The 16,176-nt window shown below is 46.1% G+C and overlaps 1 protein-coding gene across 7 annotated transcripts in view; it reads left to right on the top strand.

Annotated features, from left to right (window-relative positions):
• Positions 1 to 16,176, top strand: part of FRMD5 (FERM domain containing 5) — a 316,738-nt gene that overhangs the window by 291,505 nt on the left and 9,057 nt on the right. For 6 of the 7 annotated variants that reach the window (XM_025472965.3, XM_025472967.3, XM_025472966.3 and 3 more), the window contains exons 8-13: positions 7,019 to 7,107; positions 10,328 to 10,391; positions 10,998 to 11,089; positions 13,673 to 13,747; positions 14,272 to 14,340; positions 15,273 to 15,379. In XM_025472965.3, coding sequence (XP_025328750.1) covers positions 7,019 to 7,107; positions 10,328 to 10,391; positions 10,998 to 11,089; positions 13,673 to 13,747; positions 14,272 to 14,340; positions 15,273 to 15,379 — 496 coding nt within the window. The remainder of the gene's footprint in view (positions 1 to 7,018; positions 7,108 to 10,327; positions 10,392 to 10,997; positions 11,090 to 13,672; positions 13,748 to 14,271; positions 14,341 to 15,272; positions 15,380 to 16,176) is intronic. The other variant, XM_049104098.1, reaches the window with a different exon arrangement.

Raw genomic sequence — 16,176 nt, 5'->3', positions numbered from 1 at the left:
AACCTGCCCAGTCTGGTTGAGGCCACACAGAGCATCCTGCCTTTTCAGAGTTGGGTCCCTGGGCAAGGCTGTCCTCTGATAGCACATGGAGTGGGCAAGTGGTAGACAGTGAACCTGAGCACAACTGAGTGGAGATGGGGGACAATTCTCCATGGTTGCCTGAGTGGATCTGGAAGCTACAGTGGCAGCCAGCCCAGTGTCCAGCCCAAGTCCATGTGTACTCTAGGCCTCTGAGGCTCTTGGCTCAGACCCATCTTTGAGGAGTTTGTCCATCATCAGACAGACAGGTTGAAGAGGCTGTAAGAAGGAACCCCTATTCATACCAGGCACTGTGTGAGGCCCAATCCCTCATTTCATCCTCACAGCACTGACCCCCAGAGGAAGGAGAGAGGAGACATTTGTGGCATGCTTTCCATGGCAGGCCCACTGGAGTCCTTTCACATTATTTTCTCATTGAATCCTCATGCCAGCCCTGGGAGGTGGATGTTATGCTTCCTAGTTTTTTGTTTTGTTTTGTTTTTTGTTTTTTAAGATTTTATTTATTCATGAGAGAGACAGAAAGGCAGAGACATAGGCAGAAGGAGAAGCAGGCTCCCTGTTGGGAGCCCAATGTGGGACTTGATCACGGGACTCTGGGATCATGCCTCAAAACGAAGGCAGACGCTCAACCGCTGAGCCACCCAGTCGTCCCACACTTCCTAGTTTATAGGTAACTCCAGGAGGCCACAGTTCATAAGGGCCCAAGTAGTAGACCACGTTGAACTCCGGTCACTTGCCGTTGTTATGTATCTATAAGGAACAAAAGCCCCCAGGCACTCCCTCTGGGGAGAAAGTAGGAGCGGTCATCTCACTGGGCTTCCACTCCCTTGTTCCCAGGCCCTGTATTTCTTGCTGCTCCAGAGTCGAGGCCCTGCTGCAGACCCCACACATGGCCCCTCAGGTCGTCTCACGGGGCTCCAGATCATGGTTTCCTCAGCCTTCTGGAGCAAGGACAGTTCAGGAGCCTTTACTCTTGTCACTAAGTAGGGTTACTTTAGTGATATGCTACCAAGCACTTGCCTTAATGTTGCTACAGGAGAGCTGAAATAAGCTGGAGCACTCAGTGTAATAAATACCGATGATTTCTATTAACAGAGAGGCAATTACTGGGCCCAGGGAATCTGGGGCACGCAGCCCTAGGGAGGACAGAAGAAGAGGAATCTTTTTGATAATTAAATGAGAGCAGAACAACACTTCAGCTGGGCTCTGTTCTCCTGGACTGATTAAGAAGCTGCTATTTTTCCTGTCTACACTGATGGTTTCTTTCTGCCCAGAGTGTCCTTGTCTGGCCCTGGGACCAAGAAGAGGAGATCCTACCAACTCTGGGTGGGACAGCTAGAGGGCTCCAGTATCTGGCTGGCTTACAGTAATACCCAGGCTCTGAACTTGCACAAGCTATCCTGAGCTCTTTGCATGGCCCCTCAGCTCCCATCTCCTGATAGGAGCCCCCAGCAGAACAAGCCTAGAGCTGCTGAAGGAGAATGGAATTAACCACTGGCAGCCCAGTGTTGGTATTCCCCAACTCTGACACCTCTCCAACCTCAGGAGCTACCATCATGTTCCTTCCAGGGGGTGCTGGGACTGGTTGTTTGCCCTGGATCTCCTGTAAGCCCAGGCTGTGGCTTCTTGCCCTGTTGAGGTTTATGGAGTGGTCAGACCCATCACAGACACCATCCTGTAGTCAGCCTTATGACAAGTCTAAATAAAGGTGCTATTTTTTGAGAGCCTGCACATGCCAGACACTTACATATATATCTCATTTAATCTTTACAACAACCCTGCCAAACTGTTCTTGTCCTCATTTTAAGAACACTGAGCCTCTGAGGGACCAACTAACATGTCCAGAGTTACTGGGATTCAAACCCAGACTTGCCTGAGTCTCAATGCTGTGCTTTTTCAGTTACCCTTCACAGTCTTCCTTCTGGGGAGATGGCATTTATTTAGGAAGAAAGAAGGATTCACTAACAACTCTGATAGAGAACCTATGGTACCACTGAAATCATGAGAAAAATTTAACGTTAAGTTCACCAAGCAGCTTTATGTCTGTTCTGTACGACCAGGAAAAAATTGATTTCAGCAGGATCTTGGTTAAAGCAACCATACAAATAAAATTGTCATTCCTCTGACTTTAAAATAGGATCATTACTTTCATAATAAGTCACCTACACTCTTCTCTAAAAAAATAACCCCTTCCCCATCTTGATAAGTCATCCCTGACCTCAGAGAAACAGAAAAAGGAGCAGCAACTAAAAAAAAAAAAAACACCTGACTGATCAGCGACAACTTGACCTTATCCCCAAGTAGGCCCCTGATGGCTGTGTTGTGAGGAGAGTGGCAAGTTTACTGCTAAGATGAAGAACTTGACTAAAGCCACTTAAATGGCAAGTATGTGCCAGGATTTCCATTTCTGATCTTTAATGGGGTGATGCCAAGGCTCCTTATAGAGTTGCCTCCTAATTTCCACTCTAGTTTCTTTTCTTTCTTTTTTTTTTTTTTAAAGATTTTATTTATTCATGATAGAGAGAGAGAGAGGCAGAGACAGAAGCAGGCTCCATCGATCCTGGGTCTCCAGGATCACGCCCTAGGCTATAGGCGGTGTCAAACCGCTGAGCCACCGGGGCTTCCCCTCTACTCTAGTTTCTTATGACCATATTTAAGTATATTGAAACTGGGTGATTTTCATAAATGACCTCATGTAAAGGTTCCTAGTTATGAGCTTTCAGGGATGGCAGTAAGTGTGTGGAAGAGCATGTGGAATCTTCTTCCCTAAGGTTTTTTCTTTTAAACATGCATTTATTGATTTTAAAAAGAGAGAATGTGCACATGAACAAGGGAGGGCCAGAGGGAGAGGGGAGAGAGGATCTCAACCAGACTCCCCACTGAACATGGAACCTGACACCAGGCTCCATCCCACAGCCCTGAGATCATGACCAGAGCCAAAATCAAGAGTTAGAAGCTTAACTGACTGAGCCACCCAGGCGCCCTTTCCCTCAGGTTTTTTAAAACAGGTTCCGAAGCCTAGGTGGCTCAGTCAGTTAAGTGTCTGCCTTTGGGTAGGGTCCTAAACCAAGAATGAAGCTCTTTCTACAAGGATGAAAAACTGAAAACAAATAGCAGAAATGAACTTTAGTTTACTTTATAAAGTATTTATACTTTAGGCCATTATCGGATGTAAATTGGGGGCTGGGATATGTGCTGTGGGGCCATCCAGACTTGAATTTTTATTCCACCTCTCAGATCCATTAATGTTCAGTCCTGAGGGTGCTGATCTCATCAGGATGGAAGGGACAGAGAGGATAGATACCCTCCCAGCTTGATAAGGTGGAAGATCTAAGGAACAGGTTACCATTTTCTATGTCACTTCTCTCCTTGTCCTCATTTCTTTCTCTTTTGTCACATAATTTGTTCTCTTGCACACAAATCCCAAGGGCAGGCTCACGTGAGAATGACATGTTAGAGGGAAGAAACTGGCAAGGTTCCCGAGAAGGTGTCAGTGTGGCTGCCTGTTTTCCTGCTGGTGCAGATGTGAGGTGTCTTGCTGTCATTCTGAGTCCTGGTCCTCATGTGCCAGAGACCAACAGCAAACATCCCAGCTGCCCTCGCCCCTTTAGACACCCAGGTGCCAGGTTTTGCATCAGCCTTCCTCCACAACTGTTGCACTGGAAACAGATTGGAGAATTGATCTCTTCAAGTAAGAGACTGGACTGGGATTGCTCAAGGTGCTATTATTACTTACTGGAACAATGTGGCATTTGATTGGGTTTATTCCCAGTTTGTACCTTGCTCAGAATCAGCCAACCTGCTCAAGAGAGGCTGTTCTCATTTAACTCCAACATCTGCCTTCACCCAGACACCAGCCCTGAGTATCTAGACAGTGCAGATGCAGTGCTGGCAGCCTGGCCAGTGCTGCCCAGCATGTGGGAGGACCTGCTCTGCCCTGTGCTCTGGCTAGAGGGGCCTGTCACTGGGACAACTCTCAGAGATCTGTTACGGCCTCCATCTCCTTTCCCTTTTACCCATTTCACTTTCACCTCAAATCCCCCTACTCCTTGGGCCCCTAACAACAAATGACTTCTCCCTTTCTACACCAACTTCCCACATCATTTCCTAACTAACAAAATTTAAATCTGTCAGCATCAGGAAAAATACTAAAATACTACATTTTTAAAAAAGATTTTGTATTAAGCTCCAACTCACAATAAGAACAGCACAACCACTAGCATGTATTGGGTGCCTACTAAGCACAACCTAAAGGGTAGATAATATTATCAACCCTAGTTTTGCAAAGAGAAGTCTGAAACACGGAGAAATGAAGTGACATAGCTGAGGTCACGTAGGCAGTGATGGCAGAGCCAGAACCTGGGCCTGAGTGGTCTGACACAGGGCCCAAACACTACAATCATGGTGCAGGCGCTCTGCTGACCTGCTGTTGCCCACAGGAGTTGGAGGTGCAAGAAGCAGAGGGAGGACCCTCCCTGCCCACCCTACTGCTTCCCTTCCCTACTCTTAACTCATTATTTCTAGCCACCCAGAGTCCTCTGCTCACCTGACCCCTTCCTCTCCATCCTTCCACCTATTCTTTCTAGGCCCTTCCTGTCTCTCAGAACACTGTAAGATGCCTTCCCCACCTTTGCTGCACCTGTGCTTTCCCCTCTTGTTTTTGTTCACATTTGTATTTCCCCCGGAGCCCTTCTGGCCTACCTCATTGTCTTACACATTCATCTGATAAACTTTTCCCGTGGGCCTGTTCTGTGAGTACAAATAAAGTAAGGTTTCCACTCTCGAGTCACTGTCTTTCTGAACCTGCAGTTTCTGGACTTCATTGGGTCCTGCCTGCACATTGAGTGGAGCCCTCCCAGTGCCCACCCTCCATCCGTGGCAGGCTGCCCTCCCTCACCCAGGTCTGCCACGCATTCTCCCCCAACAGAGGCTAGCCTGCTGGGTTAGCATTTGTGCCCCCACAGGGGACGATGCTTTTGTGCACTGCTGGCGCTCAGGTATTAATAACCACCACCAAGCACTGATGACAGGCAGGAGGAGTACCAGCCCCATGGCTTCACAGTATCTCTATTCAGGTTATTTTTAAACAGCTTTTTGCTGTTGCCCCTGGGTTGAAGGACACCGTGCTTGCAGCCAAGTGTCAGGATCATCACAGATCCTGAGGAAAGGACAATAACAACAATATATTAATTGGAAATGTTTGAAAAGCATATCGTTTATTCCCTGGGCCCATATGCTCACACCTATAACCCTGACTCTAAGAGATAGTTTTAAGACAAAACTGCATTTTTTCCTTGAGGCAAGGCTCATGAGGCTCTGCAGAGGCCCCACTGTTCTTATTCTTAGACCTAGTCAGGCTGAAGATGTGTGCCAGGGAAGCATATAGTGAACATGAGAGAGACTAGGAGAGCCTGACAGCCACAGCTCCCATTTGGATGCCTCATACTAGGTACCTGACCCTGACCCCATGACACCACATAAAGTATGGCTCAGACAAACATCCTACATGTACATTTGACCAGTATCCTGGAATAATTTTCTGGCCACCTGAATATAGACACTCTGACAGAGCCTCATCTGAGGCCCTCAAAGGAAGTTCCTCTGAGACAACACAATCCATCAATCTGCTTTCTGTGCCCCACCCCAGCCTGGCTCTCATGGAGTTCATTTTGCCATGTGAAGGATTAATGACCTACAGTTTCTGCTGGACCTCCTCCTCGAATTGCTTGGCAGAACCTCAAGCCTGGTATTTACAAACTGATAGTGACCGGTGGCCAGGCCAGCCACTTTGTTGCTTCAGGCACCATAGGATTGATGGTGGCTATTCCACTTGGGTGGTTGCTTCTTATCTTTTCTTCAGCTCAACTTTGTACAAAGTCCCAGGAAGTAAGGCCATCATAATAATAACTGATGAACTCTCTCTGATGAACAGTTTTTTTGAGGTATAATTCACATACCATAAAGTTCTTCATTTTAGTGTGTAATTCAGTAGTTTTAATAATAGAGTTATGCAACTATTACCACTAATTTTAAAATATTTTGGGGAGCCTGGCTGCCTCAGTAGGTTGAGTGTCTGCCTTCAGCTTGGGTCATGATCTCAGGGTCTGGGATCGAGCCCCACAATAGTCTCCTTGTTTGGCAGAGAGCTTGCTTCTCCCTCTCCCTCAGCCTGAACTCCACCTGCTTATGCTCTCTTTCTCTCTGTCAAATAAATAAAATCTTTTAAAAATAATAAAATATTTTCATCTCCCCAAAAGCTGTCACTCCCCATTCCCTCTTCCCCACAGCCTGGGTGACCAGTAATCTTTTGTCTCTATGGATCTACCTATTCTGGACATTTCATATACATGGAATCATACAAACATGTGATCTTTTGTAACTGGCTTCTTTCACTTACCATAATGTTTTCAAGGTTCATCCATGTTAGCAGATATCACTATTTCATGCCTTTTTACTGCTGAGTAATATCCCATTGTATAGAATGTACCACACTTTATTCACTTATCAGTTGATGCACATTTGGATTGTTTACACTTTTTGACTGTTATGAATAATCCTGCTATGAACACTCATGTACAAGTTTCTGCGTGAACATGGGTTTTCAGTCTTTGTGAGTACCTAAGAATGGAACTGCTAGGTCATATAATAGCATATTATATATGTTTAACAATTTGAAGAACTTCCAAACTGCTTAATGAAGTGACTGCACCATTTTACAATCCCACAAACAATGTGTGAGGGTTTCCTATTCTCTTTGGATGTTCACAACAGCCTTCTAAGATTGGTTACAATTTATAGTTAAGGGCACTGAGGCTTAGGTAAGGTAAGTAGCTTGCCTGTTAATTTCCAAATGCTCTTCCCCCTGTCACCCTACTGCCGTGTATTAACCCTGTATCACCAATGAACAACCTTTCAAGGTTTCTCAGCCTTTCACCTCTATGCCTGCATCACCATGATAAGAGGTACTTCTTTATTGCAGGATGTGTCAGGAAATGCTGCATTTCTGGCCTTCACTCCTTTTGGGTTTGTTGTTCTGCAAGGAAACAAGAGAGTCCATTTCATTAAATGGTGAGTATCTTCATTTCCAAAACAGATTTTTTTATACATCACCAGCTGGGGAGGGCTATGGTTCCCATGTCCTTTGTCTGTGATTAGGCAGTTATGGTTCTGAGCCCTCTCCAAAGCCTTGCATCCATAATGATTAACTGATCAAGGTAGTGGTCTCTTCGTAGGGGTCCTGTTCTTCCAAAGGGATGTTCCTGAGAGCCAACAGCATCTCCAGAGGGAAAGAGTATAGGGGGTTGATTTCTGAGTAAGATAAGTGACCCGGAGCTGGAGCCAATGTTAGGGAAGCAGAGTTTCTATGAGAACTGAGTCCTTGGGACTGTCCCCCCACTGAGGACCATAGCGTCTGCATGGGTGCTTACTCCCTTACCCCCTGGCCTAATGAAGGGCTCACCCCTGAGGCAGACAGAAGTTATCCTTGAGCAGCTCTGACAAAAATCCCTTCATCAGGGCAGCCTGGGTGGCTCAGCGGTTTAGTGCCTGCCTTCGTCCCAGGGCGTGACCCTGGAGACCCGGCTTCGAGTCCCGCGTCGGGCTCCCTGCATGGAATGCCTGCCTCTCTCTCTCTCTCTCTCTCTCTCTCTCTCTCATGAATAAATAAATAAAAATCTTAAAAAAAAAAAAAATCCCTTCATCAGGCCAATATCCACTTTGGGCACTGCCTGCATAAGCATAGATGCTGCTTGCTCTCTCTCCTATCCCTCTTTAGGGTCAGGTGTCTTCAGCCTCCAGGAGCCACATCCCCACCCTTTTTCCCCTCTCCCTTCTCGCACTCCCATTTTTAGCAGGCAAGAGCCACTGCCTCAGCTGAAGCTACTCTGAACTGCTTCCTTTCCACCCTGGCATTTTGGGGTCTGTTCTGGATGGTTCCAGGAGCTGATGCAGCACAGACTGCCTTATTGATGGATATTTAGCTCTCCTGGAAGCCCTTTTTCTGGTCTGCACACATCTTTAAGCCTCATCAGTACATGCTGTATATTCTACTAAGCCTCTGTGATTTCTGTACCTTTTCGGCCTTAGACCGCCAAGTCTAAGCTGGCCAATTCCTCCCATTGGCTTGGACAAATGGTTTACCTTGCCCCACAGAGGTCAGTTGGGGAAGCTTGCTCCTGTCTTGGTTCCTCTGCCTTCTCCAGAAGAGCTTATGGGAAATCTGAGGACAAAGCGGTTTCCTGGCGAGCTTTCTGCTGGGGGTGCTGCAGGGCATCTATCTTCTTATGTCCTCTTCAGCTCCACCACTGAGCTTGTGAACAAACACCACCTTTCCAATTTCCAACCCTATTACTCATGTGCGGACTGAAAATATGATCATCAACCAGAGTGCTAGTGAAAATTCCCCCCAGATACGACCAGTCAGGTCCCATCCCCCAGGAAAATAGCCACTTCACAAGGCAGGTTGCTGCATTGAGTAACCAGGCACACCTCTTTGCTAGGCCTTCTGAAGTTGGCCCACTCACTGTGCTTTTTGGGTTACAATGGTGAGGGTTTGAGGTCTCCTGTCCAACAAAATACTTTTCAGAAAAAGACAATGAGGGTCAGACCACTCCTATCCCAGTAAGGAGCACTTGCTTCCTGGATGTAGCTGGGTTCTCTGATGTTGTTTAGGGCCCAGATCCCGGCCCACACTCTGACCAGGGTAGCTGCCTCATGAGACCCCCTGGTAGAGGGCATGTGTAGTTAGAAACAAGTAGAACACAACTGTTACAGGGACCTGCAGTCCCTAGAGTATCCTTTCCCATCCACAAGCCCTGATGCTCATTTGATTCTCCCCAACACTTTTCATTCTGTGGCTTTTCTCACATCCCACTTCTTCAGTAAGTTTCCTTTTCACTGTGTCTCAATTTTAAAATAATAGATGTAAACCTAACCTCACTTCCAACAGAATCCTCCTTACTTTCCTATCTTGCTTGTTGAAGACTAGATGATTAGTGTATTTGTTTACATATTAATCAACTAATATTTATTGTATTCTGTATGTGTATGAGAGAGACTGGGAGGGAATCAAACAAGGAAGGAATATCATGTGCTTGTATTAGGTCAGAACCGGTGGTCAGAAATTGTGAGCTCTCATCCTGAGCCAGCCATGTTACTAGGAAACAAGTGACCTTCCCTCGGTCCCCTGAGTTTATCTAGTAGGAAATGAGGTACACGGTTCTACCTTTCTGCTACTTCCTAGGATAGCAAGAAAATCTCCCTAGAAATTGCAAAGAGGGAGGAGCCAAGCAGAGGCAGACAGGCATGGTCAGACCTCCGTGGGCGTCCCATTTGGGTACAAAAATAAGGACTCCACCCCTAGTGAGGAAGGGCCTTCAGGATCCAAAAGGCAGCTGTGTCAGGCAAATAGAAGAGAAGTAAGGAGTGACTGATGCTGAGGCCTAGTTCTCTGGCTCTCAGGGACATCCACCTAAGGCCCCGGTCATTTTTCCACTTTGTAAATGTAACCAAGGCTGAGAGCAGTATGTGAAGGTGAGGTCTGAGCTGTGCCATGTACAGTAACCATGTCACTTCTTCTGATTTGTGTCTGTCCCGCGGGTGACGTACCCCAGTATCCTGTTTGCCTCTTTTACTGCAGCCATTCACTGGGCTGGTGGCTTCAAGGATTTTTCTACAAAAACCCCTAAGCCCCTTTCCTGGTCAGTACGCTGCATGACTGTTCCATGTAATCTGTTCTCTCTCTTTGGTATGTTGCCCCGCCCCCCTCCCTGAGATCGTTTGACATTTGTTTGCATTAAACTGCATTTTCCATCCAGTGGCACAGTCACCTGAAAGACTCAACTCCCTCAGAACCTGGTTGCATTGTTTTTTCATTATTTGCTGTATCTTGAACTTTGGCCTCATCAGCTACCTGTGGCATCTTATATTTGACAGTCCCATCCAGATTATGCACCTGTATTATGAACCAAATCCTGAAATGGCCCGGGACCACTCAACCTAGACTCACTTCCCATGCAAATGTTTCCCTTTTACAGCCACTGTTGATGAGCCCGAAATCTTCCTATCACTCTATTATTATAGTGTGATTGACCAGAAAACTGTGGATTGAACTGTTTCAGCAACTGTTCTCTAAGTCCACTGCGCTGCTGTCTTGTTTCGGTTCTAATTTTGGCTAAACTGTGTCTGTGCCTGGAGCCCCTTCCAGTCAGGGTGGGCTGTGCATCTACAAGACTTAGCTGTGAAAAAGCAGCCTGCAACAAGGTGACAGGTGCTCTCTTTGTGCTTGTAGGAATGAAGTGACCAAGCTGAAATTTGAAGGAAAGACTTTCTATTTGTATGTAAGTCAGAAAGAGGTGAGTGCTGGTATCCTTCTCTTCAGGGAGGGCTGGGGCACTGAGTGGTTCCTGATGACCAGGACTGAACCAAAGTGGTGTATCCAGGTAGAACCTACGCCACCTGAATGATAAGCCAAGACCTGGAGGTGAGAGATGGAGAAGTGGCTAGGCCCTGGAGCCCAGGACTTTCCTCAGGGATGCTGGTGACATCCACAGGTTCCAAACCTCCAGGAAATGCAGACAAGGGAAGATTCTTTTGTTTCTATTTGAAAATTCCAAAAAGAAAAGAAATTTTTTTAAAGTAAAAAACTAAAAAAAAAAAAAAAAAAAAAAAAAGGTAAAAAAACTCCAGATGACAGTCACACTTTCTCTAGTGAAGGCTAAATCTTGTTTCAATTTGTGCCAGCTAAGACTTACTATGATTGGACCTGCCAGGTGTGAACTTACTCACTGAACTGAGCTCTACCACCAGTGGCCTTCTCTTCCAACTAGCCAGGCAGCCCCAACCTGAAACCTCTTCCTGCAGTCCTGGGGAGCTCTCAGTCCAGGGGTCAGTGTCCTGGCCTAATTCACCCTTCGCTTTTCCACCCACACTCAGCTGTTTCTATGTGGGATTTTTTGTAGGAAAAGAAAATTATTCTCACATATTTTGCTCCAACTCCAGAAGCCTGCAAGCACCTCTGGAAATGTGGAATCGAGAACCAAGCCTTCTACAAGTGAGTGAACACATGTGATGGGAACTATCTTTATCAGAGTCAGAGTCATAAAAGCTACTTTTAGAATAATGGGCAGGAAAGTTTGAGAAATACTGAGAAAGTAGACCTAAGATGACCAGGCTGGGCTTCCTTATAAAACTCAGACTCTTTTCTGGATATCTGTACTCCCTGGAGGGACATAGCTGAGGTCTAGGAATGTGTTTCAGCAGAAATGTCCAAGGGGTCTACCTTGTGATATCCTTGGACAGCTAAAAGTGGTAGGGCAGTTAGGGGTCTTTTCAGGGCAAGGGTTGGGCCTAAAAATGCCCCTGGGTACCTGACTTGAACCAATTTGGCCCTGTGGAGCCATTCGGAGCCATAGGATGCCCAGAATACGAAAAGCTCCATGAAGGAGCAGGCGCAGGCCAGAGGAGGTCTCTAAGCCTTGGAGAGACTCTGGGGCTTGCTCCCCAGTGGGTGGCCTGGTGCTGAGCTGGGGTTAATGCCAGCCCTTCCTGATGTGTCACTGCCAGAAGTGTTGCCAGTAACAGACCAAGTGCCCAGGAGCCTGAACAGGATAGCAGGAAGGGGGGGCAAGGATTTATCTGTTACTAAGAAGCCAGCTTTGGGCTAAAGGCAAGAATTTTGATTACCATGGGATTTGTAAAGTATGAGGATTCTGTGCTGCTTTGATTAAGAAAGTGGTTCTAAAGACATTAGGGAACAAAGAAATAGCCCACTGAGAAACTGGGGTGATGCCAGATAAAGGATGTTTTACTAAAACCCTTGGTCTCATTTTAAAAATAGTATACAATGATTTATGCTTTAATAAGCTGTATCTTAATCAGGACAATATAAGACAAAGTTTGTGGTATAATCCGCCTCTGACAGGCCATAGGTCTACCTCCAGTAACCTCAAGGATCCTGAAGAGAGCAGAATTGCTCTGAGCTGGAAGAGCACCATTTTCCTCCCCAGTGAAAAGACTGCTGCATGCTGGCTGCTATGTGATGCTGGCTGGCAGATCTGGTCCTCCCTCTTCTAGGGCCGCAGCCCCAGAGTCTGTTTCTCAGGCAGGCTTTCTGACTTGCTTCATAATTTCTATGCATTTGATACCAGAATCAGGGATGAGCTGAATGGGCAGCCTGAATTATAACCTGAGTGGGCTTCTTCCATCTCCTTCAGGAGAAAAAGACTTTCACATGGTCAAATTCCCCTCCTATTCAGTCCCTAGCTCTCCAAGGAAAGGCAAGAAAACATGTCAGCATCATTCTGAAGACCTTTTTCTATTTGTGTCATGGGAACAGAACTGTGCACCAATGACCAAACTCCGTTTCTGAGTCTTTCCATTAATAAATCCCCATACCCAGCTAGCCCTACCAACATCCACACTGGGAACTGAGACTGTTTTTCACTTTCCCAATGATTATTTAATGTTCTTTATTAAGTGTTAAGAACCTCTAGCCTACAGATCCCCAATTGTGCCAAGTCTTAGTAGCAGCCACTCTGGTATCACTCTGAGCACTTTTCACGTGCAGCTTCCTGGCCCTGCCTTTGGCCTAGTACTTTGAAGGGAGCCAGGCCAGACTCAAGGACATGCTTAGGCAAGAAGACCAGGAAACTTAAAGCCTCACAGAGCCCTAAGACAGGTGAGGATGGTATTTCCCAAGAACTGCTATTCATGGATTTTGGGGACAGCTCCCTAAATAGTGACCTGCTCACAACAGAGGCTTCAGACCCAGATCGGTTCCTGTCTAGATCTGCACTGCAGGCACCTCAGGGCATGCTGTGAGCTGAGTCAAGTCTTTGGAGGCTTCACTCGGGGCAGTTCTGCCCAGCTTCCTTTTCTGAGAGGGCCATTTGGGATCAGAGAAGTCACCTAAGAGGATATTTTACAGTGCCCATGGCCTGACAGAGCCTCCACATCAGCTGTCCACAGCCTTGAAAGTGATGTTAATAGGCTTACTAGGAGAAGGGGATTGATTCCAAGTTCAAATGATGGACCTTGTATTAAAGTTAAGCTAGTTTGTTCATTTCAGGACTTCTCAGAGTCTTTAATACAACATACTTTATATGAATCTCCAAGAGGGAGATGAAATAGGAAAGGCAGCCTGTACTCTCTTCTCCACCCACAATTACCCAAGATATGGACATGAATCATCAAATACTAGGACTGGAAGGGACTCCTGAGGTCAAGTAGTCCAGCTCCATCATCTTATAGATAAGACGACCAAAGCTAAGAAAGGAAAAGAAACTTGCCCACACTAGCTAACGAGTGGCCTGAGATTTGATGAGTGATATCCTATTATTCCTCCAGACCACCATACCTAACATTTATTTTCAGTCCCCCTGGAGAGCCCCATGAGGCACTCTTCGGGAACCCTCACTCTCCTGACATGAAAATGAGTTTCAATATGAATGTCCCCAGCACTAAGGCTGTGAACAAGCTCTCAGGTCCTAAAGGAAACTCAGACAAGCTGGGCTTGTGAGGGGCCTTTTCCTGAAGAGTTTTGTCAAGTAGCCTTTGGAAGGAGCTGGGAATGCGCTGCCTTAGCCTGTGAGGCAGTTGCAGGCCATGTGTCACACTGGACTTTGCCTTGCTGCAGGCTGGAGAAGTCAAGCCAAGTCCGCACAGTGTCCAGCAGCAATTTATTCTTTAAAGGGAGCCGGTTCCGATACAGGTAAATAGTGACAGTAAGTAACTGTTATGGACCTATTTTTCAGACCCTTCTCTTCAGAACAGTGGCTCAGCGGTCCTTATCCTTGAAAACAAAGCAACTGGGAACCTTCAAAAAAGCCTGAGGTTTCCATCCACTTCTCCTGTCTCCTATCCCATTCACGATTTCTTCTGCCCTCACAGTAGCAGTGAAATAAGAACTGTAGCAGTGATTCTTTTCATGTCTGTGTAAGGATTTTTTTTCTTTTTGCAATATTTCTGGAACATGCCGGACAATGAGAAATTATTTCTAAATGAAAATAGAAGATCCCAAAGACTCCAGAGATAGAGAACTCTCTAAGATAAGCTGTCAGGACATCTTAGAACTTACCCCAGCAAGCAAGCCTTTCTTAGTGACCTAAACATTGGGAAGGGCCGGGCCAAAGAAGCCATTTTCCAGTTCATCCAAGTATCTGAAATCTTAGACAGGAGCCCAGTGCTAGAAGACTGTCTCATCCCTTGCTGCTTGTTTTATTGTACTATTTATAGTGGCCGAGTTGCAAAGGAAGTAATGGAGTCAAGTGCGAAGATCAAACGAGAGCCACCAGAAATACACAGGTAGGCTGCCACAGACTTCCCCCCAAAACCAGTTCCTGCTCAGATCCCAGAAGCTCCAAAAATGCAGCAGTTTCAGTATTATGAAGATTCTGAACACACTGGCTCACAAAAGGGGAAGGAGAACACGGCAGGAAGGTGAAGAGATCCATTTCAGCTAAAGGCATAGGGAAGAGTATGACCCTGGTATCTCGGTATCTCTGAGCCTTGATGGAACACAAGGTAGGGCATAGTACCCAGTACCACATCCTAAGTACTACTCTGTTGTTCTCCTAAATCCTGAAAGTGGTCATAGGCCATGGAGGACATGTCCAAACTGCAAGATTTCCTTAGGTTCTGGAATCAAACCATTACAGAAAGCCAGGGAGAGCTCCACAGCCCTATCACACTACGTCTAAAATAGTTTTGAGATCCTTGCTTCATGTGTAACTATACATCATGCATATCTCCTATACCTAATAAGATCCAGAAATAATATGATTGGCCAAGACAGCTAGGGTTCACCAACCAGCCTGATCTCTGGGAATGGGAATATTACTACCACCTTCACACGGCACCCCCTGCCACCAGCAATCTCGATCAGAAGTCAGAGGAGGCTGCTATATCATTTTTCAAGCGCATTTTCCATAGTACTGCTTATGCTGGGGCTCTACTCGCTGACAAACCTGCCCAGAGACCAATGGTACCAATGCTGCAAAAGCAAGGTCCAGGTAGGTGTAGGGTATGAGGTGGCAGATAAGTTTGAAGCAGTGTGTCTAACTGGGATCTTGGGATTAAAGACAAAAAGCAGGTATTAAAAAAATTTTTTTTAAATAAAGAAATAAAATAAGACTTACCAAAGCTAGGCAAATCTAGCAGCTAGTTCACAACTCTGAGTCTTTACCACATCTGTCTGTGTACTGAATTAATAAAGTTCTCTTTTTCTTTAACCTCAGAGCAGGGATGGTTCCCAGCCGCAGCTGTCCCTCCATAACCCATGGCCCAAGGCTGAGCAGCGTCCCCAGGACCCGGAGAAGAGCTGTTCACATCTCCATCATGGAAGGTGAGCATAAATAAGCTCTGGAGATGACCACGGGGTTCCTAAATTTTGACTTGGACCAGTTCCTCTCAGGGACCTTAAAAAGAAGTTCCATTAGAGACAGGAATACCTTTCTCCAATGGAAGGGAGAAAGTTTCATGCAATGGTTGGGAACACAAGCTGCCATCTCAGGTAAAGGGTAATCCCACCCAGCCCCTGCTGAGCTATAGTCCAAGAAGGAGTTTAGATCTGAGTGCTGGGCCAGACCTTCGGGAGACTACGTTATGTTGCATCTACCGGGTTCCATGCAGTTCTGAAATTGCTTTCCATCAAGAGGCTTTTCACTTATTTTTCATATCATCCTAGTCTCCACAGTTTAAATGATCAGGGTAGCTGAGGCAGTTAACCAAGAAATGAAAACTTAGTTCTGAAGCATCCCAACAGCTGCTACTATCTCCTGTTTTAGTGGGAGCAATATGTCCTCTTGCTATCTGAATTCTTTAGCATGATCTCAGGAAATAAATCTAACATGTCCCACCTCTGTCTTCCCCACCCTCCCTTTGGAGGAGGTGGGTCATGGCAGGGAAGAGACAAAGTCTATGAATCTTCACTAGACAGTGCAATAGCTGAGCCTGATATCTCTCCAGTCCCTGGGTAGTTAATATTGTTAGAAGACTCATAGAATATTTCTCTCACTGCCATCGACTCACCCCTGCCCCACAGGCTAGATACAGGTATAAAGTTCAGTGCTTTTACTCCCAAAGATGTTTTTGTAGGACCTCAGAAGATCTCAAGTTGCAGCAAACAGCAGCAGATTTGCT

Source organism: Canis lupus, chromosome 30, assembly GCF_003254725.2.
Source record: "Canis lupus dingo isolate Sandy chromosome 30, ASM325472v2, whole genome shotgun sequence".
NCBI lineage: Eukaryota > Metazoa > Chordata > Mammalia > Carnivora > Canidae > Canis > Canis lupus.
This window is presented reverse-complemented; position numbering and strand designations above follow the sequence as displayed.